Source organism: Arachis hypogaea, chromosome 8 (assembly GCF_003086295.3).
Source record: "Arachis hypogaea cultivar Tifrunner chromosome 8, arahy.Tifrunner.gnm2.J5K5, whole genome shotgun sequence".
NCBI lineage: Eukaryota > Viridiplantae > Streptophyta > Magnoliopsida > Fabales > Fabaceae > Arachis > Arachis hypogaea.
This window is the reverse complement of record NC_092043.1, coordinates 45,247,416-45,273,961: the sequence shown is the minus strand read 5'-3', so window position 1 is coordinate 45,273,961 and position 26,546 is coordinate 45,247,416. Positions and strand designations below refer to the sequence as shown.

Genomic DNA, 26,546 nt, shown 5'->3' with positions numbered 1-26,546 from the left:
AGAATTGGTTTTATTTCAATACCTCAACTAAAAAAATACTTTTATGTGTAAAATAGCCCTTGACAATTCCAATCTGACAATTACTTTGAAAAGACAACGAGGTCTCTGTGCCAAAAAAATTTAGGTTATTTTTTTTGGCACAGGAGCTAATCAGTCACAAAAAAATATCAAGAGCTGGATTGAGTGTTTTTTTTTGGGTCTCGTTGTCCTTTCGAAGTAATTGTTAGGGCCAGATGGGGTATTCACTCTAAAATTTTTCTAATTAACAAATTTATCATTCTAAAAACATATCAGTCATAATAATTATTTTCTATAGTAAGGCAATTAATATGCACAATTTTTTAGTTTAATAATTCTGTTTCCATTTTGGTATCCAAACAAAATTTTTTTATAGAATATTAATCTCCCTAAAAATGGTAAAAAAGATTCTTATATTTCTCAAATTACTCAAATATAAGACAATATAATTTATACTTTGTTCTTGCATATAAACCATACATTTGTTTACCAGTAATAACTTGGCAAAACATCAATCATTGTTAGACGAGTATTTAGCATTTATTTTTTTTGGTGTCTTAAGTATTTTGTATTTATAATTGATTGGTTCAATATATTTTGGCTCCTCCTACTTTTTCGGATGAATTATATAGAATTATAGTTGAAAGTTTACATCCACAATTGTTAGGGTCACATTTTTTATTCATAAAAGTACACCTTCAAAATTAAAGATGATAAACGGTCGACCTGCTAAAAACTACACGTCGGACTAAAATTTGAAAGGCTAAATTTATATATTTTATTAAATAAAAAAATAATTAGTGTTATAAAATTAACGATTATATAATTTTTAAACATTATTTTTTTATTTTTATTTTTTTTAATTATTAACTTTATTTTACACTTTTATGTATATATTTAAATTATTTAACTTATTTTTTAAAATAAAAAATTAATGAATATTATTTTTAATAATTTTATTAAAATTAAAAATAAAAAATAATAAATTTAAATATAAAAAATTATATATTAAATTTTTAATAATTTTATTATATATTTAATTAAACCGATTCAATTAGGATTCGATTCTATTAAATCATTTAACCATTGAATCAGTCAATCGGTTTAATGACCGTTCCGTTATCAGAACCTTGATAAAATATCCAGTACCTTTGGAAAAAAAAAAGCTAATGAAGCCATAAAGGCATCAGCTGGCGGCGAATCTTCTTTATTAATTGTACAGTAATAGAATAATAAACACATGATATTCATCACTGGTCCCTGGTCAGGTTCATTGCACGCATCTTTCCATGCCACTCTTTTACACTGCAAACTGATACTTCAAAATTTAAACTTAAAAAGGAAGAAAACAAAACAGGGCTTTGGGTCTCAATTCTTCCAATTTCCTCATTTCCGGGAATTCAACCACCGAACCCTAAAATACTTCCAAGTTTTCTATAAACCATGGCGTCTTGTGGTTCCAACGGAGTCGAATCCCCAAACACGCTCCAATCCATATGTTACAACCGCGGTTCCCTTCAGCTTCTCGATCAGGTTCAACTCATTCCCCTAATTTTCTGTGGAATTCTAAATTTCATTAGTTTTCACGTGCCTTTTTTACTTTAACTGGAAAAAGGTACTCCCCTTTCACAATTTTTTGTTATATTAGTCGTCTTAACTCAAAGCTAATGATTAATTATGGAATAACTTTATCAAATTGTCCTTGTTTAATGGGTTTATTGCACTGGTTAAAAATCAAGAGAGGAAAAGTATGCGTTGAGAAGATAAAACTTCACGTTTTTAATACAATAGCTGCAAAACTTTAGTTCTTGATTTCTTAACGAATGCTTATAATAAGCGCACATGTTCTTTTTTAATCTGTGATAATCTTGCTTTGATTGTAACATAAAGGTAAAATTAAGTTTTGCATCGCAATGTGGAAAACAACAAATATTCTGAAAAGAGTGAGTATACTAATTACAAACTAGCATTATGTTTGTCACAACATTTGAACTTCATGTTTCATGAAATTTGGTAAAATACTCAAATTATATGGATTTATCTAACCAGGGCCCCTAGATCATTGGTTAAGAAATTGAATTAGGAAACTTTACAATGTAAATTTTTTGGTAAAACATCTTTTTTGAGAAGCTAAAATTTACATTTTAGTTATCTTTTTTTTAAAAGATCTTTTAGAGAAGTAAAAGTAATTTTATATTTGGATATCTCATGTAAAGATTTTTTTTATCTATTAATTATGTTTGAATATAATAATAGAAAAGTATTTTTTTGTTTATTTATTATATAAAAATATTTTTTTTAAGGAAAAAAAGATCTTTTTAAGAAAGATGTAAATTTTAGCTTCTAAAAAAAATGTTTTTTTTTTAAAATTTTCTAGTGTTTTTATTTTTACTATTACAAATTTGCCAAACATGTTAAAAAACAAAAAAGGATCTCTATCAACTTAATGGCACTCAAGCAAGCACTAAATGTAGTAAGCATGCTAAAAGTTGAAAAACTTTTCTAATTGTATATTATCCATTTATCCTTAGGTAGTGCCTAGAAAAACCCATATGATATACATTTCATTAGTTTTATAATTTTAATTTTCTAGCCGGTACGTGTGCTTGGTCAATGTTTTCTTCAATATTTACATACTGCTGCTACTCATCCTTCTAATGCAGAGGAAGCTACCTCTGGAAACAATTTTTTTGGACATAAAGGATTCTACTGATGGCTGGTAAGATACTATTGTAGTTGATTTTTATAAGAGAGAAACTTTGTCTCCACCATATCTTGTGTGCGGATTTCGGTATTCCGATCTGCATTTATGTATGGTACAACAAGAAGTCAGAATGTGATTGTTGCAGATGTAGTTTTAGTTATTTTTTTTTAACCTGACTTGATTTTCTGGCTTGTTTTAATTGCATCAACTATCAAGCACCTGTGTGCTGTATTTCAGTAGAGTAGTAACAGTTTCATTCAGAAATGAAGAGAAAAGAGCTTGTAGAAACTAGAATCTTTGTTATGGTCGTTTTTAGGTCTTCTCAATCTATCCAATTGTTCTTGACTTTCTTAGGAATGCCATACGGGATATGGTGGTCCGGGGAGCACCTGCTATTGCCATTGCAGCCGCACTCTCTCTGGCTGTTGAGGTGTCTAATCTAGGTTCTTTTAATGGGTCGCCTGGTGATGCTGCTTCCTTGTTGCAAAGCAAGTTAGAATATCTTGTCTCAAGGTACTTTTGAATTTCAATTCTTTTGCATTACTAAGACAACAACATAATTATTGTTTATTCAAATTTCAAAGTATGCTTGGTAAATAGCAGTTGCCATATTGATTTTGACACTCATCTTAAGCAGTTGAGGTGCTTCCTATGAAGTGCGTTCATGAGTTTTTTTTTTTTTATATTTTTGTTTTTTATGGACTCTTTCTCAAGTATGAGTTCTATTAACTTGCTCCTCTCTTCATGGTTCAGTCGGCCAACTGCAGTAAACTTATCAGATGCTGCAACAAAGCTAAAAGAAGTCATATCTAAGGCTGCTGCTACCAGTTCAGAGGCCAGGAGTGTTTTCCAGGTATTGCCAAGATTTATAATGAATGAATACTTGCCGATAAAGGAAGCTAGATTTCCTACCATTTTAGCCATTTGAATCTAAATCTGCTGTATTGATTTAGGCATATATAGAAGCAGCTGAAATTATGCTTGAGGATGATGTTGCCTCAAACAAAGCAATTGGTTCATATGGAGCAAAGTTCATGCAACAGCAAATGGAGAAACAGAAACTTTCTGTCTTGACCCATTGCAATACTGGAAGGTGCATATTATATGACTTTCCCTTGTGGCCCTATTGTTATGTGTGTGTATATTAATATATATTGAAATAGAGTGTTTATGTGAGAAAGTGAGAATGCATTAGTAGCCCTTGGATTGTTTTATGTGGCTGAAATTAAATCCTGTTTTAAAAAGTAAAAACACACAGCGACCCGTTCTTTCAATTTGAATGTACACTTCTTACATCTCATCCTATGTCACCTTAATTCGGCTTCCGCTTCTCCTCTTCTTTAATTTGCCACCAACCCCTCCCTAAGTTCCTCATGCTAACCTCCTAGAGTTGTCAGCCCCTTTATATGGTGAACAAATTAAAATATCAAAGAAGTGTATTATTGAAGACTGAAAAATTAAATCTTGGTGACCTTGACTTTGTTCCACTTGTTTTATAAATATTGTTTCACATTTTCCTTTAATTTCTGAGAAATTGGATTAGGAATTGCAAGTTGCCTTTTAGTGGTTGCCATTGACTGGCAATTTGGTATAAATTACTTAGTTATACATTTTGTTCTGTCCAAGTGGTTGAATTAAATCCGTCTTGTGCAATCACATGAACTCTATCAATACTTCCAATATTATTATGTTGGTTACTAAGGTCGAGCTTGTAGGTAAGAGAGGTTTGTTGAATGAATCTTTGTTTTAAGTCCCAAAAAGAAGTGGTCAGACAAAAGTGAGAAGCATAAACCAATCTTCTGTATAAGGAGTGCTACAGGTTTTGGAAGTGACGAAAATCATACGAGATGATAGAAGAGAGAGAGAAAGAGCCAGTGGCATTAAGCAGAACAATCACTATGCAGGGAAGTTTCCCTGCAAAGGAATGGGGCTGGTGCTGCAGTGAGAGCAGATTAGAGAGGATGAGAAACTACAGAGAAAAAGGAGTGACACTTAAAGGATTGGATCACGTGTCTTTTAAGTATGTTTTATTCTCAACCACATAAAATGATCCAAAGTCTAACAATGCATTCTCACTTTCTCACATGAAAATCTCATTCTCATATGATATATCCCCGCTATATATAGATTTATTTTGAAGTGAGGTGTTTAAACTCTCTTTCTGCTTTTTTTTAACTGTACTTAGTCTAGCCACAGCTGGATATGGTACTGCTCTGGGTGTAATTCGCGCACTTCACAGTGGAGGAGTTTTAGAAAGGGCTTATTGCACTGAAACCCGGCCATTTAATCAAGTAAGCTTTTCTTTTCTTTTTTGTTTTTTGTTTTTTCATTCTTCAAGTACATTTAGAGGTTTACTGAGACGAGATGCATAAAGTTCTGTCACTTGCACTAATGACGTGACTTGAAAACAGAAGTGAACCGGTGTGATTTACGTGCTTTTAGTTTAGATATAAACACCCATTTAAGTTCTCCTTTGATCATGTGACATCAATCTAGTCTCATACAAAATCTCATCAGATTTGTCTTTTTGTCCACAGACAGTTATAATATGTTGAGAAAATGTCTTAGGGACTTGTGTATTATGCGGTTCCCAAAGTCCTACATCGAGTATTATGGGATCCTTGATGTTGTATTAAGGTGTGGTTTTCAACTTTCCTTGCGTACTTAACACAGCTTTTGATTTAAATGACTAATTTGATGTCACTTTTTATGATTGCCAGGTGTAGTTGATCTTAACTTCGTTTAGAAAACCAAATACATATAATTTTTATAATTGAGAGCTCAGATTGATGTCAACTTTGATTGAAGTATCAAATTAATGACACTTGTATCTTTAGTGTACTGAAATATAGTAGGTGTTTACTCTTTTTGGTTTATATCCCGTTTTCAAATTTACAGTATATCCAAAGCACTTGAACATAGTACTGATTGCAAACCCATAAATTTCTCCCAAGGAAAAGGACAGGAAAAATTCCTAGAAGTAGAACTCAAATTTTTATCATCAGAATCAATGAATATCTGTTGGCAATTGTAATGCTGATTATATAGCGCTAGAGTTTGTTGCCATGACCTTTTATCCATTTTGGCATTGAAGAGTAAAGACTCTTGTGGAATTGATCAGCTGAATTAATGTTGAGAACACATTTCTATGCTTTAGTGATATAGGGCTTTTCCTTTATCTACGGTGAGAATCACATAAGGTGATATGATTTAAGAGTTATGTTGGTTACTTGCAGGGTGCTAGACTTACTGCCTATGAGTTAGTGCATGATAAAATACCGGCTACTCTTATAGCAGATTCTGCTGCTGCTGCCTTAATGAGAGACGGACGTGTGGATGCTGTTGTTGTTGGGGCCGATCGTGTTGCATCAAATGGTACATTGAGTCAAATCGAAAATACCCTATCATTTGTTTAGTTGTTTTCTAAAGCAAGAAAGACATCATCAGGTTTATCGTTATCCTCTTTCAAATGTCATTGCAGGTGACACAGCCAACAAAATTGGGACCTATAGCGTTGCCTTGTGTGCCAAGTTTCACAATGTACCTTTTTATGTGGCTGCACCGCTGACTTCGATTGATCTGTCACTTTCTTCCGGAGAAGAAATCGTCATCGAGGAGAGATCTCCGAAGGAGTTGTTGAACACACGAGGAGGACTTGGAGAGCAAGTTGCTGCCTCAGGAATTTCGGTATGGAATCCAGCTTTCGATGTTACACCTGCTGGTCTAATACATGGAATCATAACTGAGAAGGTTTCTCTGACCTACCCCCTCTCGACTTGCATTCATTTGTACGTTGGATTCATTTGCATTTTGTTTGACAATTCATGTTCTGTGAGCAGGGTGTCATTACAAAGATGTCTTCGGCTGATGCTTTTGACATAAAAGCATTCATACAGAAAACAGGTTAGGTGGCTGAAGTGCTTTGTACCAATGATGATCCATGCTGGTGGAGTAAGAAATTTCTCAGACATGTAACATTTATCATGGATTTTAAGTGTGTTTAATGTCATTTGGGGGCATTGTTAATAAACATCTCAATAAAAATTGTGAGGATGATGTGAACTCGGGTGCATATATGCTACAAATACAATGATCCCGTGAGGTGACGTCGTTGAAGATGAGGAGCACCAATGAAACACAGCACATTTAACTTGCATAATTGTTAGTAGTCGCCTAGTGGAAATGGATCATCTCGAGTGGAAAAAACACTTGAAAGAATAAAATGAGATATTTTATCTTTAATTTTTTAAGTGGGATCAAAATTAAATAAAAAAGAGAAAACAATGAAGGATTAGATTAAACATTGGGCAGCATCTATTTTTTTAAAAACAAGATAGGATTTACTCCCTCGCCTAGTCGGGATTTCTCCGATGTGTGTATTTATTAATATGCATCGGTATGGAAAAAATTGTCGATGAATATAAAAAAGAAGCACGAATTTTATCATTTTTTTTAAACATGTTATATAATAATAGAATAATTAATATTAAAATGTCGTTGTCCTTAATTATAAAGGTTTTTTTATTTTTATAAATAAAATAATTATAATAATAATAATAAAAATAAATAATTTAAAAAATATTTATCGAAATAATCATTTTCTTTCGAATTTCTTTTTCTCTCTTTTCTTTCTTTTCATTTTCGCTCCAAAGAAAGATAGCCTAACTAAACTGCAGCACCCTCACTGCCTCACGACCTCACTCGCTCACTCCTCCTTCTTCTCATCTTGAGCTCCTTCCTCACTCCCTCACTTCCGTCCAGCCATCGCCTTGTTACCGCCGCCGTCGCAACTTCTGGAAGCGGCCTTCCCCACTAACGTCGTTTCCGCCACCGATTGAACTTCAAGCCACTGTCCCGCCGCGCCTCGTGTCTCCATCGCGCAGCCACTGTCCCGCCGCGCCAGCTCTGTTCCACCGCGCTCCAGTCCTTCAGCGGCGTCAACTCTGTTCCATCGCTCAGCCCTTCCCTCGAAGGTATTTTTGTTAGTTAATCAGTTAATGTGTGATTTGATTATGATATTCTTGATTCCAACCTTGCTGCTTTTGATTTTGTTTATTGTGTATTACTGTGTCTAATTATCTATGTTGAGATTAATGGGTTGCTGTAAGCCTGTAATATTGTGAGAACATTTGAAATTTTTTCTGAACTTTATACCATTTGGATTGTAATTCAAACAGTTTTAGAGTGCTACTTTAGGTAAAATATCTTATGGTTCTTAAATGCTTATTGCTATTGGTGGTTTTGGAATGCAGGGAAGAGTAAAGAACTAGAAGCTAAAACTTATAATAATAACTGTATTTATTATTATTATTTATTAATAATAATTAATAGATGGAAGGATGATGGGGTCTCTCTACATGGCAAATCATAACTCATAATAGTTTGAAGCACTGGTAAATGGTTGAAATGTCACTTTCAATAAACCCAGTCTTTTCTCTATTGATAGTTGTTCATGTGTTTGGCAATAACCAGCACTTGAAAAGGGCATTATTGTTCAGAACAATTATCAGTTGTGAAGGTCATAATAATTTGCCAGAAGATTTGAAACTCAAACCCAAAATCAATGGTTGCCACTTGCCACCCAAAACTAAAATTATTCCGTACACTTATTTTTGTTTAAAATTAAAATATTTGCAATTATTAAAAATAAAAATGAATGATTAGGCATCCTTCCTTCTTCCCTTTTTCTTTTAATATGTATATTTGATAGAAGTACTAAAGAATTGAACTTAAGGAATAAGGAGCTAAGGACTAAAGTAAAAGTTGAACTGAGTTTGAACATAATTCAGCATCAATATTTATTGGAGATAAAATACTATTGTAGAACCCAAATAGTTGCACACTGCTTGCCAATCAAGTCTCAATCTATTCACAATCATGTCAGAAAACATGCACAAACATATATGAATGGTGGAGGAGTGTGATTGCAGCCATGTATCTATACACATATTTTATGCTTTCATTTTCTTAATTTGATAACTAATAGCATGGTTATGGGATTGTACGTTGTGGATGAATGGTGGAGGTTGTTCGGTGGTTCTGCTCCATGTTTACAAAATATGGCAGTTTATGTTTGGTTGTTGACAAATTTAGATGTTGGCATTTTATGTTTGGTTGTTTGTTTTGTTATTTGATTTTTGAGTTTGTATTTGAATGAGATTATGATATTGTGGTTTATGTAATACTTTTAATTTGGATGATATTTTAAAATTTATATTAGACTATAATTATATTTTAGTGTGTTTATTTATTATTTTTATTTATTATTTTATTATAAAACGATTTTTTCGATTGAATCACGGTCAAACTGGTTAAACTAATAAACTATTGAACCAGTAACTAAAGCATTTTGATAACCGATTCGGTTCTCGGAACCTTGGTGCTCACAAGTCGTAACATTGCCTCATTAAAAATATAAAATTATTATGCGTATATTAAAAAGGATTTAATTTTAATATACTAATAGTATAAATATTTATATTTATTTTTATATAATTATTTAATTATATTATTTTTTTATGATTATTTATTCAATTAATATAAAAAATAATATTTGATGTTTCCTTATGTGATTTTGAATAAGTATATAAAACTGTTTTACATACAGTATATTATATAATTTTTTTAATTTGTATTTTATGATGGAAATACGAAGAAAGTTAGTATTCAATTTTTTTTATAAAATATTTTTTGTTATATATAAGTGTTTAATTTGCGGTTAATAAAAATAGTAGTTATTTTTAATAATGTAGTATTACGAGTAATTAGACGCACGTTTAAAAACTGTTTTATACTAGCATGCATCAAAATTAAATTCTATATATAATTTATAAAAATATCTCTTTTTTAAAATTTGAACCTTTAGATAAATTATAAATTATTTGGATCTCAACTGATAGTGCTCCGTCATTGGCTGATTAATTTAGATATGCCATGCGTGTGTGTTATGCATTGATATGGATGATGGGACATGGATGTGGGACAGTAAGAAATCGGACCATCCGAATTCTGTGAAAAAAAAATTTGGTTACTCTCTGTTTCTCCACTTCAGATTGGATACTCTCTGTTTCTGTTCCTGCTCGATACTTACTTTTTTCCCGGGTTCGTTCCTCTCTTCCGTCTCGTCCCCTCTCTACTTTGAACTTCTCTTATTCTCTCACTCATTTCAGTCACTATGTCTATTTCAAGAGAACTAGTCAAGTGAGATAGTTCATTTCTTAGTTAAAAATATTTCTATAGTATTTGATCATCCCATAGTTGGCATTTAAACCCTTATATGTTACGTTATTTCGTGTCTAGTGACTTATGTTGTGTTTATTTGTTGAATTTTATGTTGAGTTTGCTGAATTAGTTACATATTTATAGGTACAAGGTTGCTTATATTGATTAGATTTTGTAATCTATTGCATTTGCTGTTTTTCTGCATATTCTTTTATGCATAGATTATTTTCTGCATGTATTTTCAATCTATCGGCCATTTCCCTGCAACGCCATACCGCATAACCCCATGGCAGATTTTTGCTCTCCGCCATGAGCCGCTATCCGCAATCAAAAACTATGTTTGCTAGCTAGCACGCTAAAACTATATTGATTAGATTTCTGTAGTTTGCTTTTCTGAAAATGTGTCAAGGTTGGAAAGTTCTTCTGGGTAACTAAAGTGGTTTTTGAATTTGTTTTGTATTACCATTATACGCGACTTGGAAATTTGGCTCCGCTGTCCCTTGACCAGTGACTTTGAGACCATGATTTGTATGCTTGATCCCTGTTAGTTATATTACGACAAAATGAACCAAAGAGTATCTTAGATTAAAATATAAAATGTAGCATATGTATCAAGTTCCACATGGTCTAAAATTGAAAGCCTGGTAGTCCTTATAAGTGAGAGACAATCCTTACCTCGAGTTGGTTTTTGGGGTAAGTTAGACCCACTTAATTTCTTTCATGGTATTAGAGCTAAATTAAAAATTGTTATTCGGTCATCCTCACACCACAAAGAAATTCAAGTCGTCCTCAAGCTTCACGCTCCAAGTCCTTGTCTAGTCTTGAGCGTGAGGGGATGTATCAAGTCTCACATTGTCTAAGTGTGAGGCAATCCTTATCTCTTGAGCTAGCTTTTGGGGTAAGTTAGATCCACTTAATTTCTTATAATATGTAAGCAAAACCATTTGGTCTCATCTTTCATACCATCTCATATAGAAGTGTTTTTTAGATGGCCTGTCTGATAGTTGGGCTTTGCTTTTGGATAAAATTATTTTATTGAGAAAACTAAATGAAGCTGAAAGAGAAGAATGAAGGCAAGAGGGGACCAACGCCACTTGAATGAAGCTAGAACCTTGGCCTCTTGCGTCCGTTGAATGAAGCCAGAACCTTGCTCTCTCCCTTCCATGCAAAGAAACCTAGCAATGAGCAAAAAACACATTGAATTAGAAAAACTGAAAGAGTGAGACTAATAACTAATAGGAGCTCCAACTCCCAACTTGACATATATATAGAACAAAGGTAAAGGAGGGGAAAAAATTTAAATTCCCATGAATAGCAAATTTCTCTGTGTTTCAACCTTGAAAACTAGATTTTAAGAAGGTTGATTCTTATTTTGATGTTTGATTTTTTGTTTGTTTCGAAATATGATTATTTCTGCTCAATTCACTTGTATATGATTTACTTCATCCATGACTATAACTCAGCTACTTATTATGAATGTGCAGTTGAAAAAAAAAAACCTAAGAGCAGAATGCTATGAATCTCCCTTCTCTCACTTACTTCCCTCAGAAACTTGTTCCTCCTCTCTGCTCTGCTCTTACCAACTCCACCAGGTTCAACTAGAATCCATTTTTTTTCAGCTGAGACTTTTCTCAAATAGTTAGATGACAATATTTTATTTTATTTATTTTAAAGTTGCATTTTGATAATGTTTTGCATTTGGAATTTTCAGAAGCAGTGGTACTGCTGATAATATTGCTATTGAAGGTTGCAATTTGAAGTTCTCGTTCACAGCAACGAGGCAAGCAAAGGTGGTGCCTGTGCTTAGGGATTGTTCGTTTCGCATTCCTTCTGGGCAGTTTTGGATGCTTCTTGGACCAAATGGGTGTGGAAAATCTACCCTCTTAAAGGTACTGACTGTTATTTTTATGATAATAGTTTGCAACTTGTGATGTAATACCTTAAGCCGATGTTGCAGATTTTGGCTGGTCTATTGAATCCAACTTCAGGAATAGTGCATGTTAATGAACCTAAGAGTTTTGTTTTTCAAAATCCTGACCATCAGGTTTTTTCTCTTTCTCAGATGTTATACTCTCTCTCGCTCAATTTTGATTATGTGCTACTTAGTTCTTGAGCTCTTATCAATGGTAGTGTTCTCTCTATTGGCAATAGTGCTTTCTTATGAATTTGAATAATTGAACTACATTTGAATGTTATTTTGATGTTCAGATTTTAGTTACAGATGGTACAATAAAAAACTGTTTCATTCACAAAATAAAAGGAAAAAATGTCATTTTTTTGTTGTTATCAACTTGTGTACACTTAGAAGATTACCTGAAATTTCAATACTTGAATGTATATATATATATGATGCATATAAGAAATATGTCAAGCAAGAAGCATTACGCATGTTGCAGGTGGTGATGCCAACTGTAGACGCCGATGTTGCATTTGGTCTTGGTAAGTTCAGCTTGACTAATGATGAAGTAAGGTCTAGGGTGTCGAGAGCCTTGCATGCTGTAGGCCTCTCTGACTACGAGAAGGTATTTGAGTTGAAATAGTTGAACTTTAACCTTAAAACAAATATCCGAGTTAATAATGAATGAGCTTTCCCTTTGTTGCAATGGGAAGAGATCTGTCCAAACTCTGAGTGGTGGTCAGAAGCAGAGGGTTGCAATTGCCGGTGCTTTAGCAGAAGCTTGTAAAGTTCTCTTGTTGGATGAGCTCACAACATTCTTAGATGAAACTGACCAGGTGATCTATGAATTGTTATATATTACCAATTGGGCAGAGGCTGTGTTACAATATGTTTGTTTTTGTGAATCTTCTACTATGAATCTTCTGTTGTTGCAGTTACTACTATGAATCTTCTATTCATAGTAGTAACTGCACCAGCAGGAGATAAGATAGATTTGATGCAAGAGCAATATATTCCACTAGATAGTATACGGTTTATTTGGCTGTTTTACTTTATATGCGTCAATGAAAATTTGGTACATCCATAGATCAATGTATCCAAGAATTAATTTAGGTAGATTGATCCAATAATGTACCAATTTTTCCCAGTGAGTAGCATCTAATTATTCAAGTCTGCTCCGGTAACCTGGACTTGTGCATGGATTTGAATCTATTCATAATGCCAAGTATATATGGATAGTTTTGGTGTAAGACCTACACTTTCTAATAGATTGTTTGCGTTTTTGTTTTAAGGTCGGGGTTATCAAGGCTGTTAGAAACTCTTTGGATACATCTGCAGAAGTTACAGCATTATGGGTGACCCATCGTTTGGAAGAACTAGAATATGCAGATGGTGCCATATACATGGAGGATGGGAAAGTTGTCAAATATGGAGATGCAGCTAGCATTAGGAGTTTCATTGAAGCCAAGCAATCTGAATATCTTTCAAATGCATATTAGGTAACAGGTATTACTGTTTTTCCTTGTCTAAATTCAACTTCATATGTGTGATTTTGTTGGAATTTGTGTAAGACCCCCCCCCCCCCTCTTTTCTCTTCTTTTCCTCTCTCTTTTTTCCCCCTCATGCATATTACATGGCACATAACTCCGATACTTGCTGGTAGAAGATGTTATTTGTCGGAATCACTAGTTGGAGTCACATGGTAGACTGGTAGTTGATCTCTCTTTACAAGTAATATTTTGCACTCTGGTGCTTTAGAGGGTCAGGGGATGTAAACGAAACTAAATTTATATGATTGAGACTTCTAGACTATTTATCACTCTCATTTAATAAAATTTACTAACACTTCCAATTAAATACATTGCAAAGCTTTGATCCTTTTATTGAAGTTTGTCATTCAATTCTTAATGGAGATGATGAATGCTCTGGACCTGAAAATTTTTAAGTGCATTGTTTCAGGAATGTCAAAACAAATGCAGTGATTTTTAAGTCTAAAATCTGGGGTTTTGGGTTTTATCTATAATGACCGAATTTGGGGTTTTATTGGTGCATCTGTGTTGAGATTATTAGAATGATATGTTTCAACAACTTTGAGATTAGATATAACATGGTAATTGACAACCAAATCATCATTTCAGTTAAGAATTAATGAATGAGACTTAAACCAATGACTAATTTGTTGTAGTATATTTCATTTCAGGGATGAAAGTGTCATCAAAGTTTCATTCAGGGATTAATATGTATAAACTTGAAAATTTGATATTCTCTTGACACATTTTAATGTCTAACCTTTGTGTCGATGTGACCGAGTATGTAGGGAAGAGGTGAACCAAGAACTAATTATTTTTCAATTTTTGTTTCATCAATGTTGTGTGGGATAGCCGGGTAACTGTGACCGACACTATGAAGATTGGTTAACAGTAAAAAAGTACAAAATAAGCTTAATTTTGCAGAGATGATGGTGTTACTTTGGATAATTGACCTTATTTTTCTAGAATGCATTAAAGATAATAGTTGGGATAGCATTTATTGTGGAGAAGACGATAGTATACCAGAGATGGAGGTAGACTTAGCAAAACAGTGAAACTCTTATAAGAGATCAACAATAGTTTGAATGCAAATATAATCTAGTAATCTACACTGAATATTACGGCATCGTTTGATGCATTCATCTGAAGTTTGATAAAATTATGTACTTGCAGGTAAGAAAGGGCAAGAAATTTCGGTTCAAGGTGGAGTAATTGATGATTTAGCAAAGCATTTGATTGAACAATATGGAGTTACAAAAAGATACATTGAACTTCTTGGTAAAACCAAGAAATGAACAAAACATAAAAGTGGTTGTTTGTAACACCCATTTAATGCTCTGCTTGGATGTGAGAGTTGTCAGTTGTATGAACTAAAACATGAAGTGCTTAAATGATCAATTTTAAATACTCTTCCAAGTTCCAACATTGGTTGGTGTTTTACTAAGTGATTAATGATATACAAATTTATGGTTTATATACAAGAAGAAAATATATATTATATTATAGGAAGTGGTTCACGTATACTACCGTATTTTATCAGAATATTTTTGTTCTCATCATTTCAACCATTAAGATTTATAATAAAATATATAGAAGGATAAGATGTAAGTGAAAATTTTATATGTGGAATATTTTATTTGGAGAGCATGGTGAAGTTGCAACTTGTCTTTTTCTTCACCCATAAAGTGAGAGAAAAAATTACAGTCTAGTCCTATGATGTGCAGTTTCAACCAGCTTATATTGGGAAGAGCTGAAGGTTGTGATGGACTAATATGTCCCGTTTCAACAAACATTAATTTTACTATAAAATAATTAGTATTCTAGTAATATTATTTAATGAAAGATCTTTATTCAAAAAAATGTTATATATATATATGCTTTAATATTTAAACTTTATTAATATTTACTCAACTTATTTTTATATATTACTCAATTATTATATAATCTATTCACAATAAATACATATCTAATAGTTTAGTAATTTGTTATATCTTTTTATTTTAAAGTATTTTTTTATAAATTTATTTTATAATATTATTTTAATATCAACCTTTAGATTTATTATCTAATAATCTCAATGGATTATATCCATAAAAACATTAATATTTAAATTTTTTTACCGAAACATTTTAGATGCAACCATAAAAATATATATTTTTATTGTGATTGAAAATGATGGTGTATATAAACTATATAATAAAATGTTTTCACACGAATAATCTTTATACTATTTTTGTAGATAAAAATATTACTTGCAAATAATAATTCATACGATGATACATAAATATTATTCAAGTATTGTTTTAAAATTGTAACGGGCACATTTACTAAATTTATATATTATGTTTTTGTGTGCAATATGTTAAATTTTATAATTTTTATTATATAATTATCTGTTAAATTTTACGAACAAGAGTCTAACTAAAAAAAAACCAAGGTACTTCTATTATTTTATATGTTCTTGTAATTTTAAATTTATAAAAGTAGTTTTACCTGTAATTCAAGAATTTATATATAGTGATGATTAGATTTTAGTTACTACATTATAATATTTTATTTTTATGGCAATGGTACATAAGTGAATAACGAATTAATTTGGACACCTTCAAATTGATAATTGAGAAAACTTTTGGAGAGTTGTATTTAGTTATTTATTATTATTTGATTTATTTTAGAGATCAGAAATATTATGTATTAGAAACCCTTTCCCTCCATAAATTCCTGAATTTTGCGCTTTGCATGAGTCAGTTCAACTGCCATAACCGTTCAAAACTTGATTTTACCGCCAAAATCGTTCTCCGAATCGATCATTCTCTCTCTGGTTGTGAAGGAGATGGAGGAGTACTTACTGTGCATGAAGACTTTGCGCTCTCAAATGAACGGTATCTAATTACTAATCCATATTTTCAACAATTTCTGCTGCTTCTTTTCTTTTTAGTTTTCTTCAAAATTTTGAATTGGAACATAGATCAAATCCGAAGTTGAATTTTCAGATGTGGAGGATCAAGCGGCTAAGATCTCAGTAGAAGAGGAAACGCAACTCACCAACGTTCGCACGATGGAAAAAGATATCGAATCAGGTCTCTCTTCTTCAAACTCTCTCAATGTTATTGTTTCACCGAATTTTTCTCTAAAATCAAAGCTTCAAGAAGTTATTATCACATTCTATATAGTTTTTAACCGAAACTTCAGGACTGTTTATGAATTTCTCGCTTCAAGAAATTTACTTCAAATTGATAAAATATGAACTGTGTGACACGCTCCTGTGAAGCAGTTTCATATAATGTAAATGTTTATGTAGTGAAATCGGAAGTTAAAAGAACGAAGGAAGATACTGAACAAATGAAGAAAGTGATGGGTGAGCTATGCTCTAAGATATTGGAGAATCAGAAAAAGATTGCCTCTTCGGAATCTGATATCTCCAAGCTTACACAGGTAAAGGATGTGCCTTTTTCTGTTTTGTTGGCTATCTTACCAATTCGTGTGTAGAGGTGGAGGCTTTTCATGTGGTATTAAACGCACTAGCTATTTGATGTGCAATTCGGACAGTAATTTTCTTTCGAAAGGTTTCACTGCAAAAATGAGTGAAATGAGAAGTTTGGTACGCTAACTAATTGATTTACTAACTGAATTAGTCATTGTTCTTTGTTGTAAATTATATTCATGATCTAGTGGACTGAAACTTGTTTTCTGTTTGTTAATGTGATACTATCCACAGTTATGCACAAACTCATGTGTCTCTCTCTATGTTTAAAGTCATAAAGGTGAAGTTGTTATATGAAACTCAAATGTAATACTTAGAGATTTGTATCTGTAACGATATATTTCTTTTCTTTTCTTTTATAAAAAAGAAAGAATTTGTGTGGAAAAACTCTCAAAATCATATGGAGATATTGTAGTGGTTTTTAATACTTAGGAGCATTTTTTTTCTCCCTTGTTTTGGCTAGTACTTCAATAGTAATGAAAACATAAAAGAGAGAAATGGAAAATAAAATAAAGTTCTGATATGTTATGCTGTTTTGCTCATGTTCATGACACTCTACCAACAGACCCTGGAACTTATTCATCAAGAGAAAGTTGGGTTGTCTGCCAAACTTTCAGAGAAGAGGTAACTAAAGATGCTAAATGAATGTTCTTATACATATGATGGTTATCCATCTAAATTTCTTTTCTCCATCAGAGCCTACTATACCAAGGTTGAGGAGGACTTGAGCGCCAAATTGCAGAAGCAACAGGTTTGATCTGATTAGTCTGCTTTATTCGTAAATGATGCCTACAAATATGTGTCAGCATATAATTGATATTTCTTATTTCATTTTTTATTCACTTTAATTCCTGTGCTATTGTACTTCACCTTGTACTTAGGAATATAAATAGGATATCAGAGGACTGTGTACCTTGAGTGATTTATTCACACAACTTAGGGTGGCTGTGTGGTCCTTTTATTTTTCAACACGACTCATGACCTTTGGGGCACCAGGCTCAATGCATTCAGTAATATGTTTGAACGATTGCAGAGCAGCTGTTGGCATCAAAGGGGTAGGGAAATAATAAGTTTTATAAATATGTTTACACTTGAACTAGAAGCCAATCTGCTAGTATATAAATGTGATATTTGGGTGTTGGTAGTGGTTGGCTACTGGGCTGAAGAAAAGTTTAGAGATACTTCTTAACATATGCGTCTAAGATTCTTTGAAAACATGTAGTGTGTCAAGTGCATACCATAGTGAGGAAAATACCATTGGAGGCATTGTGGAGTGTGAGTGATTTCAGCGTAATGAAGCCACTTCTTTAACGAACTTTTTTTATTGGACTCAGTGAATCTATTTTCCGTCTTTGTCCCATTGGTCCTATCATGTGATGGAAGACTCTCCATGTCATACTTCATGTTAGTTCTTTCATTTAGTTTGTTGAAAAAAATTACTGAATAGAGAAATCTTTGGCAGGAGTGGCACAGAACTAAGATGACTAGTAGAAAATTGAAAGAGCATGAGGTAGTATGATTTCTCATTTAATGTTATCTCGTACATATATATATATAGAATTTAATTTTGATGCACTGTCAGTGTAAAACTCTTTTACACTGCATCGAATCACATAACGCCACATTAGTAAAAATAACTACCTTTTACACTAACCGCGTGAATGGTCATCAAAGAGAACGGTTGTGATTGCACTTGCACAACTGTGTAAAATGTTTTACACTGTCAGTGCATGAAAATTAAACTCTCTCTCTCTCTCTCTGTATATATATATATATATATATATTTTTTTTTTTTTGTTGAGGGGGGAGGGGGATAACACTTCCTCTTATTATCAGGCCCTATCTGTTTATTAACTTTCCCTGTTAGTTTCTGCTAATCATTTTTGTCTTATGCAGATCAAGGAAAAAGTTGATTTACAGAAAAGTAAAACCAAAGGCATGACTCATGCTTCTGTATAATGTTTTACACTTTGAGTTAACAAGTTAAATAACTGGTGACAATTTTAACTAGCATGAAAACAAAAGGACTGGTCATTTACAATTCCAGTTTGATATTTGACCTTTGGTGATATAATAAAGTCATTACAAGAACTACTTGACATTGTAGATTTTTGCCCCGTATAATTAGAAAGAAAACAAGAGTATCATTTAACCAGTATCATTGTTTTGGCTTCGCATGAGAATGGCTACTGTGAATCTCTGATATACCAGTTGTAACATGCTGTTAATGAAAATTGCCTTGTTGATATATGAATCTGTTGTGTCTATCACTTAGTGTGATCATTGTGATTGGTGCCACAAGATGCTATGGTTCAGTAGGAAAAAGTATGGGTTAGCTCAGTTTAAACTCAAACCAGCACACAACTACCTACCTCTATCTGCTGCCCTAACAGAATCAGTATTTTGGTATTGAGTAGGGACCTTTATTTTGCCTAGACTGAAACTCTGAACTAAAAGTCGATCTGTTCATTTTATATTAATTTTAGAAAAGGGGAAATATCATTGGATTACAGGCCATGAACATCCATGCTTTTTTTTTTTTTTGTTGATAAATAAATTTGATATCCAAGCTTTCTTTTCATGAACATGCAGGGAAGGCTGCAGCCGATGGTAACTGTATCATGGACAACCTGGTAGACTACTTTTTTCATTGATATATGCTGCACGGAGGTGGAATTTGGTAATTTATCTGTGTATGACAGGGGAGTGATGCAAGGAAGAGCATAATCACTAAACTGGATTCAGCTAAAGGAAGGCTTAATGAAATTCTTAATCTAAAATCCAAGATGCTTATGGAGAACAACAAGGTCGGTGATTATGCTTCCTTTTAGGCTGTGAAGTAGATATTAGTCACTCAAGTTTATGTCCTGTTCTTTACTTATTTTTTGCTCTATAACATTTTCGTTTTTCATATCATATGTTATCAGTCTGATTTAATTTTGCACATTGTTCCCTGTAAGTTTTAAAATCGGTTCTAAAATAGCCTCCATGAGCAATTGGGATGTCCTATCCTCCATGAACAACGTTGAAGCCCAGTTTTCTAAATTAAAACAGGATATATGTGGACACGGAGTGCTTACTATAATTGCTGTCAGTGCCATCGAATTTGAGTTTTTTAATTTCTTGCAAAATTCCCTCTACTTGTTGTGGTTGATCATATACGCATTAGTCCAAATGTTCTTTTTATTAGAACTCGGTTGTGAGTGGCAAAAAGTGTTGCTTCATCAATTAAGCCTTTTGTTTTCTCTAGTTTCGTGCTGCCTCCTAGTTTTATATTGTCTCATTCTATTTAAATTGGCTAATCACAATATTCACAGATAAAGTTTTACACAACGAACTGAAATTTTCAAGCTATTTTCATGAAGTTTCATGCAACCATTCATCCCCTTTTAGTTACTTCAAATAGCCATGAATGGTTTTGAAAAACAATATATCTTAAACAGTGCCATCTAAAATGGTCCCAAGCATCAAAATTGAGTGCAAAGTCTTATATGCGGCTGCTGCATACATGTAACTCATTTAGCTATAGCTAGCTATATAGTATATAAGGATTTCTTCATACCCTAATGCTCTTGAGAAAATCATATTGGGAGCTTTTGATTGATATTCTATTTTACCTCAGATAAAACTCGCTATTGAGGATCTGAAATGCAAGACAAATGATTTTAAGGTTGGCTGTTATTCCGCTGGTGTTATTGAGACCTGTAATTATTTTTTCCCCCCCTCTTCAGATGGTTGAGGGTGGAAAAAAATTTACATATTGTATATTCTTTTTAGGAAATGTCGTATGCCTTAAATGCGTCAAGTTTATGATGTATCAAGATAATCCAATGATGTGATTTAGCAAAAATCGTTGATGTTAAGTATATGGAAATCTCTCCCATTGAATTATCTTGTGCATCATAGCAATGTCTCTTTCTTTACTCCTTTTTAGTGGGATTGTCAATAATTTCACAGCTTTTAATCAGTGATTTTGTAAAATCTCTCATTCAAAGTTTTCTTCACAATGATTGAGCTCCACTAGCTAGAGCTAAAAGCTGCAGATATAACGGTTCTTCAAGAAGAATATAACGCACTTATGTCTGACAAAGCTGGAGAAATAGAGTACTTGCAGTCTCTGGGGAAACAAGTTGACAAACTCAAGGTAAAATATATGTACATGCAATGTAACCTTTTTCACCCCCTCAACAATACGTAATCCTGCAATTCGCAATGAAATAGTTCTAGCCTATCCTTAGCAATATTTAGTTAAACTTGTCATTATCTTCATAAAATAAAATTCCCTAAGTATACTTTCCCCTGCATTCATATATTCCTCTGACTTTACAGGAGATCCATCATGTGGTAAAATGTGCCTGTGGGGAGGAATTTACTGTGGCAGTGAACATGTAATTTTCCAGAGAGAACACCGATATCAAGACACCGCATATTCCGTTCATATTGATCTTGATCAAATAATATTATACCATTAAAAAATAGCAAACATTTAAGTTCTGCAGTAGATGTTATTTGGTTAATTGGAACCGAGTATCTTAGAATATGATCATTCTAGAGGTAAATAATATACTAGTGTTTCATGTAATGGATCTGGGAACCGGTGTATTATATTATTACTCATACTTCATTCAACTTAAGCTGCTTCATCATTGGATTGTCCACAATTATGATCACAGCTTAGCTTCTTGTTTGCTTAGGTGATTAATAATACACTTAACCATAAGTTATATTTGACCAAACATTTCCTAAATGAGTTTAGGACTGTTTTCTTGAATCAAGATAAACGAATCCAAGCTCATCTTTTAAGATATACAATTCTCCTTTCGAAAGAATATTTTCAATATTCATTCAATATTCAATAAGTTACAATAATTGTGCCAATTAAAATTTGCTCTCAAAGCTGTGTCACTGTGTGAATACATTTGTTGCTGTACTTATCGGAGGATGCTGTACACATGCCGATAGATAAGTTGGAAGGAATACGGCAATACGCTGTCACTAGCATGTAGATTGCTAAGTTTAAAGGGCCATTGATCTGGATTCCAAGAATTTGATAAGAGAAGTGACAATCAACTTGATATAGATGCATAGAATGAAGTTTAAATGATAAATCATAATGAATAACTATCACTGACCTAAATGAGACAGAGACAAAAATAATATTCATATAAAGAGAAGAAAGAATTATGGTAGAGAAATCAAATTGCAGCCTTTTTTTATATCTACAAAATTTTTTTTGTAAAAGAGTGTCATAAGGAGACTTGTTGAGGTTATCAAAGTAGAAATAGATCAAAAGGATATGATTTCAATGTATTTATTATGTGGAAAGTTTTAAAATTTTTCATGAGCGGCAAGTGGCTACGTTTAATTTAGGCACTTGTTAGCTAAACCATTTTCCAAAGCTTAAGCTAAGTGGAGTTTCATGATTGGTTTTCTATCTCTTTAAGCATCTTATGCAAGAATTATATGGATACGATATTACGATGTATAGATTATACAAAATCTTTTATTTGGAGAAACTTTTCATGAGGGTTGAAAGAACCAAACTCCTTTAGTTGACTATAGAGGTTGTGATAATGATACCATTCTAATAACCAACTCCTCAAAAGTTTTAAACTTACAGTTGAATGACTTTAAATTGCTACAACAAACCATTTAAGCAATTTGATACTTTGATATATATCTTATTGATCATCTATGATTGATTCCGATGCTGCATTATGATAATCAAATTTTACCACAATTAACATGAATTATTTTGATTTTTGTTTTTATTTTTAAATGCTGATTCATAACTGATGCATAAATTCTGAGACTGACAAAAGCTAAAGCATGATAGTGATGTTGATGTATATGTGTTGATCCTCCACCAAACCTAGAAGCTTGGACCTCAAATGTAGTAACTAGAAGGCAAAAATTACCTTAGGAATCTCTGATATCTTCATCCTTCTACTGATTGTTTTGTCCATGTTGTCCTTCAACATCGATACAGTGAGCGGCAATTGCAACCTCTCCTGAGACATTCTGGGAAACAGTGGTTTCTACATGACTAGTAGCTCTCAACTCTGATGATTCTATGGTCTGTGTTTCCTCATTGCTCTGTGGCCCCTGTCCAAGTGTTTCCATTGTCAGTATCCATATCAATACTCATTTCCCTTTTTTTTTTAAGAAGCACCAGGTCTTAATTGTCAACATCTAAATGGAGTCTAATCATAAATGTTGACAATCAAATGATATGTTATGTCTTGAACATGTTATAAATCTGTGGATTTGAATGAAAATTCAGTTAATATGGTCTCACATGAACATGTTATAAAGTTTCATCCAAGTGCCATATTTCTTTCTCATTTATTCCATTAGAGAAATATAAACATCATTATCAGCTAAGTAATATAAAAAATAAAATATCATTTTACATGTGAGAAAGTAGTTTTGGACCAAGACCTCTTAGGATTACTGAAATCACTTACATCAACCTGTGTGTGGGATGGCTCCGTTGAAGATTTAGCCGATGCTAATAGGGACAAGCGGCAGAGAGGGCAGGTGCTGTGGCTGGACAGCCAAAGATCAATGCAGCTCATGTGAAATGTATGGCCACATGCAGGTATCTGTTGAAGCTTATCCTCTGCTTGGTAGTCCAAAAGGCACACTGAGCATCTGCAACATCTCATTGATCAGAAAAGCTAAAGATAAAATCGGTTTCAGTTCAAGCAAACACAAAACAGAATGAAGGCCTAATGCTTAGACAAGAAATTGGTATTAAAAGTAGATATAATCAAGTTGTGAGATTTAAGTATCTTGGTTACATTACCCAAAATGGTGGAGATAGAACATGTAATCATATAGTATTTAAGGCCGGTGTGCTTAGGGATTTCCTTGCAACATTGTCCTATACTAAAGCATTGTTTCTACTTTCTAGTTTCTACTACAAGTAAGATAACTTGGAATTAGTGACCCTCAAGCAGGATCCCTTGCTTTATTGCTTTTTTTTTTTTTTTACAATAGAAAATAAAAATAAAGATATGATTTGCATAGAAAATTACTCCCAAAAATATTGAAGCAACTCACTGGGTATCTTTGACAGAGAAGCTTTCCTTATACACAATAATAGGCAGCATCTCTCTCAATTCTTTCTTCAACCCAATATCCCACTGCCTCAAAAAACAATATACACAAAAGGTGAGTACCCATTTTACTTGTACCAAATAGAAGAATAATGTATGTTATTATTACCGTGGAGATGGTGTTGGTGTTGGAGTCATGAGCAAAAGCAAAGGGTCTCATCCTAAGGGAGGACCAATCAACCCTTCTGGGTCGAAGATAGAAGACATAAAAGAGGAAGAGAAGAATGAAAGTGAAGAATATTGGTGCTGAGAAAATGAATGCTCGATAGAGCTTCAGTTCAGCTGAAGCAGCAGCAGCATCTGAAATATCAGATCCAGAATCAGAAGAAGAAGAAGAAGAAGAAGAAGGGTATGACTCTGAGTAATAGCCTTGAGACATCACCAAACCATAGTAGATACAACTGTTAACTGCTTCTTCAACTGTTAATAACTAACTGGAATCAATGAATGAATCCATTTAATTTGCATTTGAGTCAGAAGCTTAGGTCAATCAAATGAAGAATTCTTGATGTTGCTCACTCACTTTGGATAGCAAAATGAACCGTAAATAGAAAAAAAATAAATAAATAAAATGGAGAAGGATACGTTTGGTGGTGATACTGACAAGTACATTAATGTGTGCAACTTATAACACGGCCGATGTAATAATGGTTCCTCATGTCATGTCTACAAAGGAAATTCATGTGTAGTAACTTTTCACATATTTAAGCCCGGGTTTTTTCTTCAATAAAATATATAAAATATTTCTTTTATATATTATGGCACTCTTCTAACTCCGCTTATGCTACACTGTGGTACGTAGTCGATCTCATGCCCGATAAAAGAGTAGGGTTGTGTTAGACCTTTAATTGTCAACATAAAAATGTTGTCGAATCTTCATGACATGGATCAAAGACGTTATTGCGTTGAAGCTAAGTCGTTGTCCGAAAGCAACGCGCTGTATAGCTCGCGTACAGTATCAAATGAACAAGAGTCGCTGCATCGGTGCTTGGGTAGAGTGTTAAATGAGCAAAGGTTTCCACATTTTCATGAACGGACGAAGATAAATAAGCTAGTTCACAAAGAAAAATGTAAAGGTAAAGGTCGGAGCGACAGAAAGTTGAGATTTGAAACATGAAACATAGGTACTCTAACAGGAAAATCCATGGAGGTAGTGGATATCATGACAAGGAGAAAGATTAATATCATGTGCTTACAAGAAACAAAATGAGTCGGCGCGAAAGTTAGAGAGCTGGATACCTTCGGAACTTTGGAATACAAGAAAGATGAAGAATAGGAATGTGGTGGGTATTATCGTGGATAAGTAGTGAAAAAAGGACGTAGTGAATATCAAGAGGGTGGGTAATCGGATCATCTATATCAAACTTTTGGTAGAAGGAGGTACTTTCCATGTAATTAGCGCCTGTGCACCACAAAGTGGGTTCGGACGAGCAACATAAGATGAGGTTTTGGGAGGATCTAGAGAGTTTGGTCCAATACATACTTTCGAGAGATAAAATTTTTTTAAGTGGAGATTTAAATGGCCATGTTGAAAGATAAGTAATTGGGTATAAAAGTATTCATGGAGGCCATGGTTTCGTGATGGTCAATACCGATGGTAAAACTATTTTGGACTTTTTCTCAATTTTTGACTTTCTCATTGTAAATACATGTTTCAAAAAGAGAGACAAACATCTTATAACCTATAGGAGTGGCATGACAAGCTCTCAAATCGACTTCTTGTTAAGGAGAGTCGACCGAAAATTTTGCATTAATTGTAAAATTATTTTGGGAGAGAGTTTAACAACATAACATAGGATGCTCGTCATGAATTTTCGTGTTGAGAAAAAGATATCATATGAAGAACCCAATGATGTAGTGGTGGCAGATAAAAAGTGAGGAACAGAGAAGTTTCCTAAGACAGGTAGGAGAAGAGGCAAAGTGAAAAGGGGATGGAAGCACAAAGGAGATGTGGAGGGAGATGGCAGAAGTTATCAGAAGAACAGCAAAAGAAAATTTTAGTAAATCTAGAGGAATAGGACCAAGAGAAAAGGAGTCTTATTGGTGGAATGCGAGTGTATAAGAAAAGATAAAGTCCAAAAGGAAGTGCTTTAATGAGTGGTCATTGTGCCGTAATGCAGATAATTGAGAAAAATATAAGGCGGCTAAGAAAGAGACAAATGTGACCGTAAGTGAAGCAAAAACAAGAGCATACAAGCATCTCTACCAGTCTTTAGGACCGAAGGAAGAAGAAAAAGGTATATATAGAATCGCAAAGAGTCCTGAAAGAAGAACGAGAGACTTGAATCAGGTTAAGTGCATAAAGCATAAAGATGGAGATGTTTTAGCTCAAGATGAGAATATCTATGAAAGTGAAAAATCTACTTTCTACGAGTTATTTAATGAAGGACAGAAGACTCTTCCGAACCTTGGTCAGTTATGCACAAGGGAAGAAGATCAAAACTTCGACTACTGTCAAAGGATTCGAGACTTCGAGGTACAAGAGGCTCTAAAACGGATGAAAAATGCCAGGGCTGTAGGACCCGATAATATTTCAATTGAAATTTGGAAGGGTCTTGGAGAGAAAGGCATC

At 33.3% G+C, this 26,546-nt stretch overlaps 4 protein-coding genes across 14 annotated transcripts; 3 read left to right on the top strand and 1 right to left on the bottom strand.

Moving 5' to 3' along the window:
* The first annotated feature begins 195 nt into the window (after window positions 1-195).
* Window positions 196-6,964, top strand: LOC112707753 (methylthioribose-1-phosphate isomerase). Its single transcript, XM_025759687.3, has 9 exons — window positions 196-1,551; window positions 2,682-2,737; window positions 3,077-3,235; window positions 3,476-3,575; window positions 3,676-3,815; window positions 4,908-5,013; window positions 5,959-6,097; window positions 6,204-6,472; window positions 6,562-6,964. Exons 1-9 carry the CDS (start codon window positions 1,462-1,464, stop codon window positions 6,628-6,630), a joined length of 1,128 nt encoding a protein of 375 aa, XP_025615472.1. The 5' UTR covers window positions 196-1,461; the 3' UTR covers window positions 6,631-6,964.
* Window positions 6,965-7,097: 133 nt separating this feature from the next.
* Window positions 7,098-14,794, top strand: LOC112707754 (ABC transporter I family member 10). Of its 11 annotated transcripts, none has more exons than XM_025759689.3 (9): window positions 7,307-7,695; window positions 9,649-9,823; window positions 11,428-11,535; window positions 11,655-11,832; window positions 11,901-11,987; window positions 12,340-12,465; window positions 12,554-12,676; window positions 13,133-13,346; window positions 14,543-14,794. In XM_025759689.3, exons 3-8 carry the CDS (start codon window positions 11,459-11,461, stop codon window positions 13,337-13,339), a joined length of 798 nt encoding a protein of 265 aa, XP_025615474.1. In that variant the 5' UTR covers window positions 7,307-7,695; window positions 9,649-9,823; window positions 11,428-11,458; the 3' UTR covers window positions 13,340-13,346; window positions 14,543-14,794. The 11 variants fall into 11 exon arrangements, with proteins under 11 accessions (XP_025615477.1, XP_025615473.1, XP_072057587.1 ...); XM_072201482.1 differs by having other exon boundaries at window positions 7,356-7,695; window positions 13,133-13,339; XM_025759692.3 differs by lacking the exon at window positions 9,649-9,823 and having other exon boundaries at window positions 7,098-7,695; window positions 13,133-13,339.
* A 1,249-nt stretch (window positions 14,795-16,043) lies between these two features.
* LOC112707750 (uncharacterized) lies at window positions 16,044-21,514 on the top strand. Its single transcript, XM_025759682.3, has 12 exons — window positions 16,044-16,251; window positions 16,363-16,449; window positions 16,671-16,804; window positions 17,419-17,477; window positions 17,550-17,604; window positions 18,316-18,363; window positions 18,750-18,789; window positions 19,446-19,486; window positions 19,556-19,660; window positions 20,476-20,523; window positions 20,878-20,997; window positions 21,183-21,514. Exons 1-12 carry the CDS (start codon window positions 16,203-16,205, stop codon window positions 21,243-21,245), a joined length of 849 nt encoding a protein of 282 aa, XP_025615467.1. The 5' UTR covers window positions 16,044-16,202; the 3' UTR covers window positions 21,246-21,514.
* Window positions 21,421-24,650, bottom strand: LOC112707751 (RING-H2 finger protein ATL7). Its single transcript, XM_025759684.3, has 5 exons — window positions 24,084-24,650; window positions 23,919-24,001; window positions 23,321-23,507; window positions 22,772-22,958; window positions 21,421-21,885 (listed from the first exon to the last, which is right to left on the bottom strand). The coding sequence occupies exons 1-4, from the start codon at window positions 24,351-24,353 to the stop codon at window positions 22,800-22,802; spliced, it is 699 nt and encodes a 232-aa protein (XP_025615469.1). The 5' UTR covers window positions 24,354-24,650; the 3' UTR covers window positions 21,421-21,885; window positions 22,772-22,799.
* Window positions 24,651-26,546: the final 1,896 nt, after the last annotated feature.

Coding starts and splice junctions, on each gene's coding strand:
- LOC112707753 (XM_025759687.3), top strand. CDS start 1,462: ATGGCGTCTTGTGGTTCCAACGGAGTCGAATCCCCAAACACGCTCCAA. Junction 2,738..3,076: donor AAGGATTCTACTGATGGCTG/GTAAGATACTAT, acceptor TGACTTTCTTAG/GAATGCCATACGGGATATGG. Junction 6,098..6,203: donor CGATCGTGTTGCATCAAATG/GTACATTGAGTC, acceptor ATGTCATTGCAG/GTGACACAGCCAACAAAATT.
- LOC112707754 (XM_025759692.3), top strand. CDS start 11,459: ATGAATCTCCCTTCTCTCACTTACTTCCCTCAGAAACTTGTTCCTCCT. Junction 11,536..11,654: donor GCTCTTACCAACTCCACCAG/GTTCAACTAGAA, acceptor TGGAATTTTCAG/AAGCAGTGGTACTGCTGATA. Junction 11,833..11,900: donor GAAAATCTACCCTCTTAAAG/GTACTGACTGTT, acceptor CCGATGTTGCAG/ATTTTGGCTGGTCTATTGAA.
- LOC112707750 (XM_025759682.3), top strand. CDS start 16,203: ATGGAGGAGTACTTACTGTGCATGAAGACTTTGCGCTCTCAAATGAAC. Junction 16,252..16,362: donor TTTGCGCTCTCAAATGAACG/GTATCTAATTAC, acceptor TTGAATTTTCAG/ATGTGGAGGATCAAGCGGCT. Junction 17,605..18,315: donor CCAAATTGCAGAAGCAACAG/GTTTGATCTGAT, acceptor AATCTTTGGCAG/GAGTGGCACAGAACTAAGAT.
- LOC112707751 (XM_025759684.3), bottom strand. CDS start 24,353: ATGTCTCAAGGCTATTACTCAGAGTCATACCCTTCTTCTTCTTCTTCT. Junction 24,002..24,083: donor ACACCAACACCATCTCCACG/GTAATAATAACA, acceptor TTTTTGAGGCAG/TGGGATATTGGGTTGAAGAA. Junction 22,959..23,320: donor CATCCCACACACAGGTTGAT/GTAAGTGATTTC, acceptor ACACTTGGACAG/GGGCCACAGAGCAATGAGGA.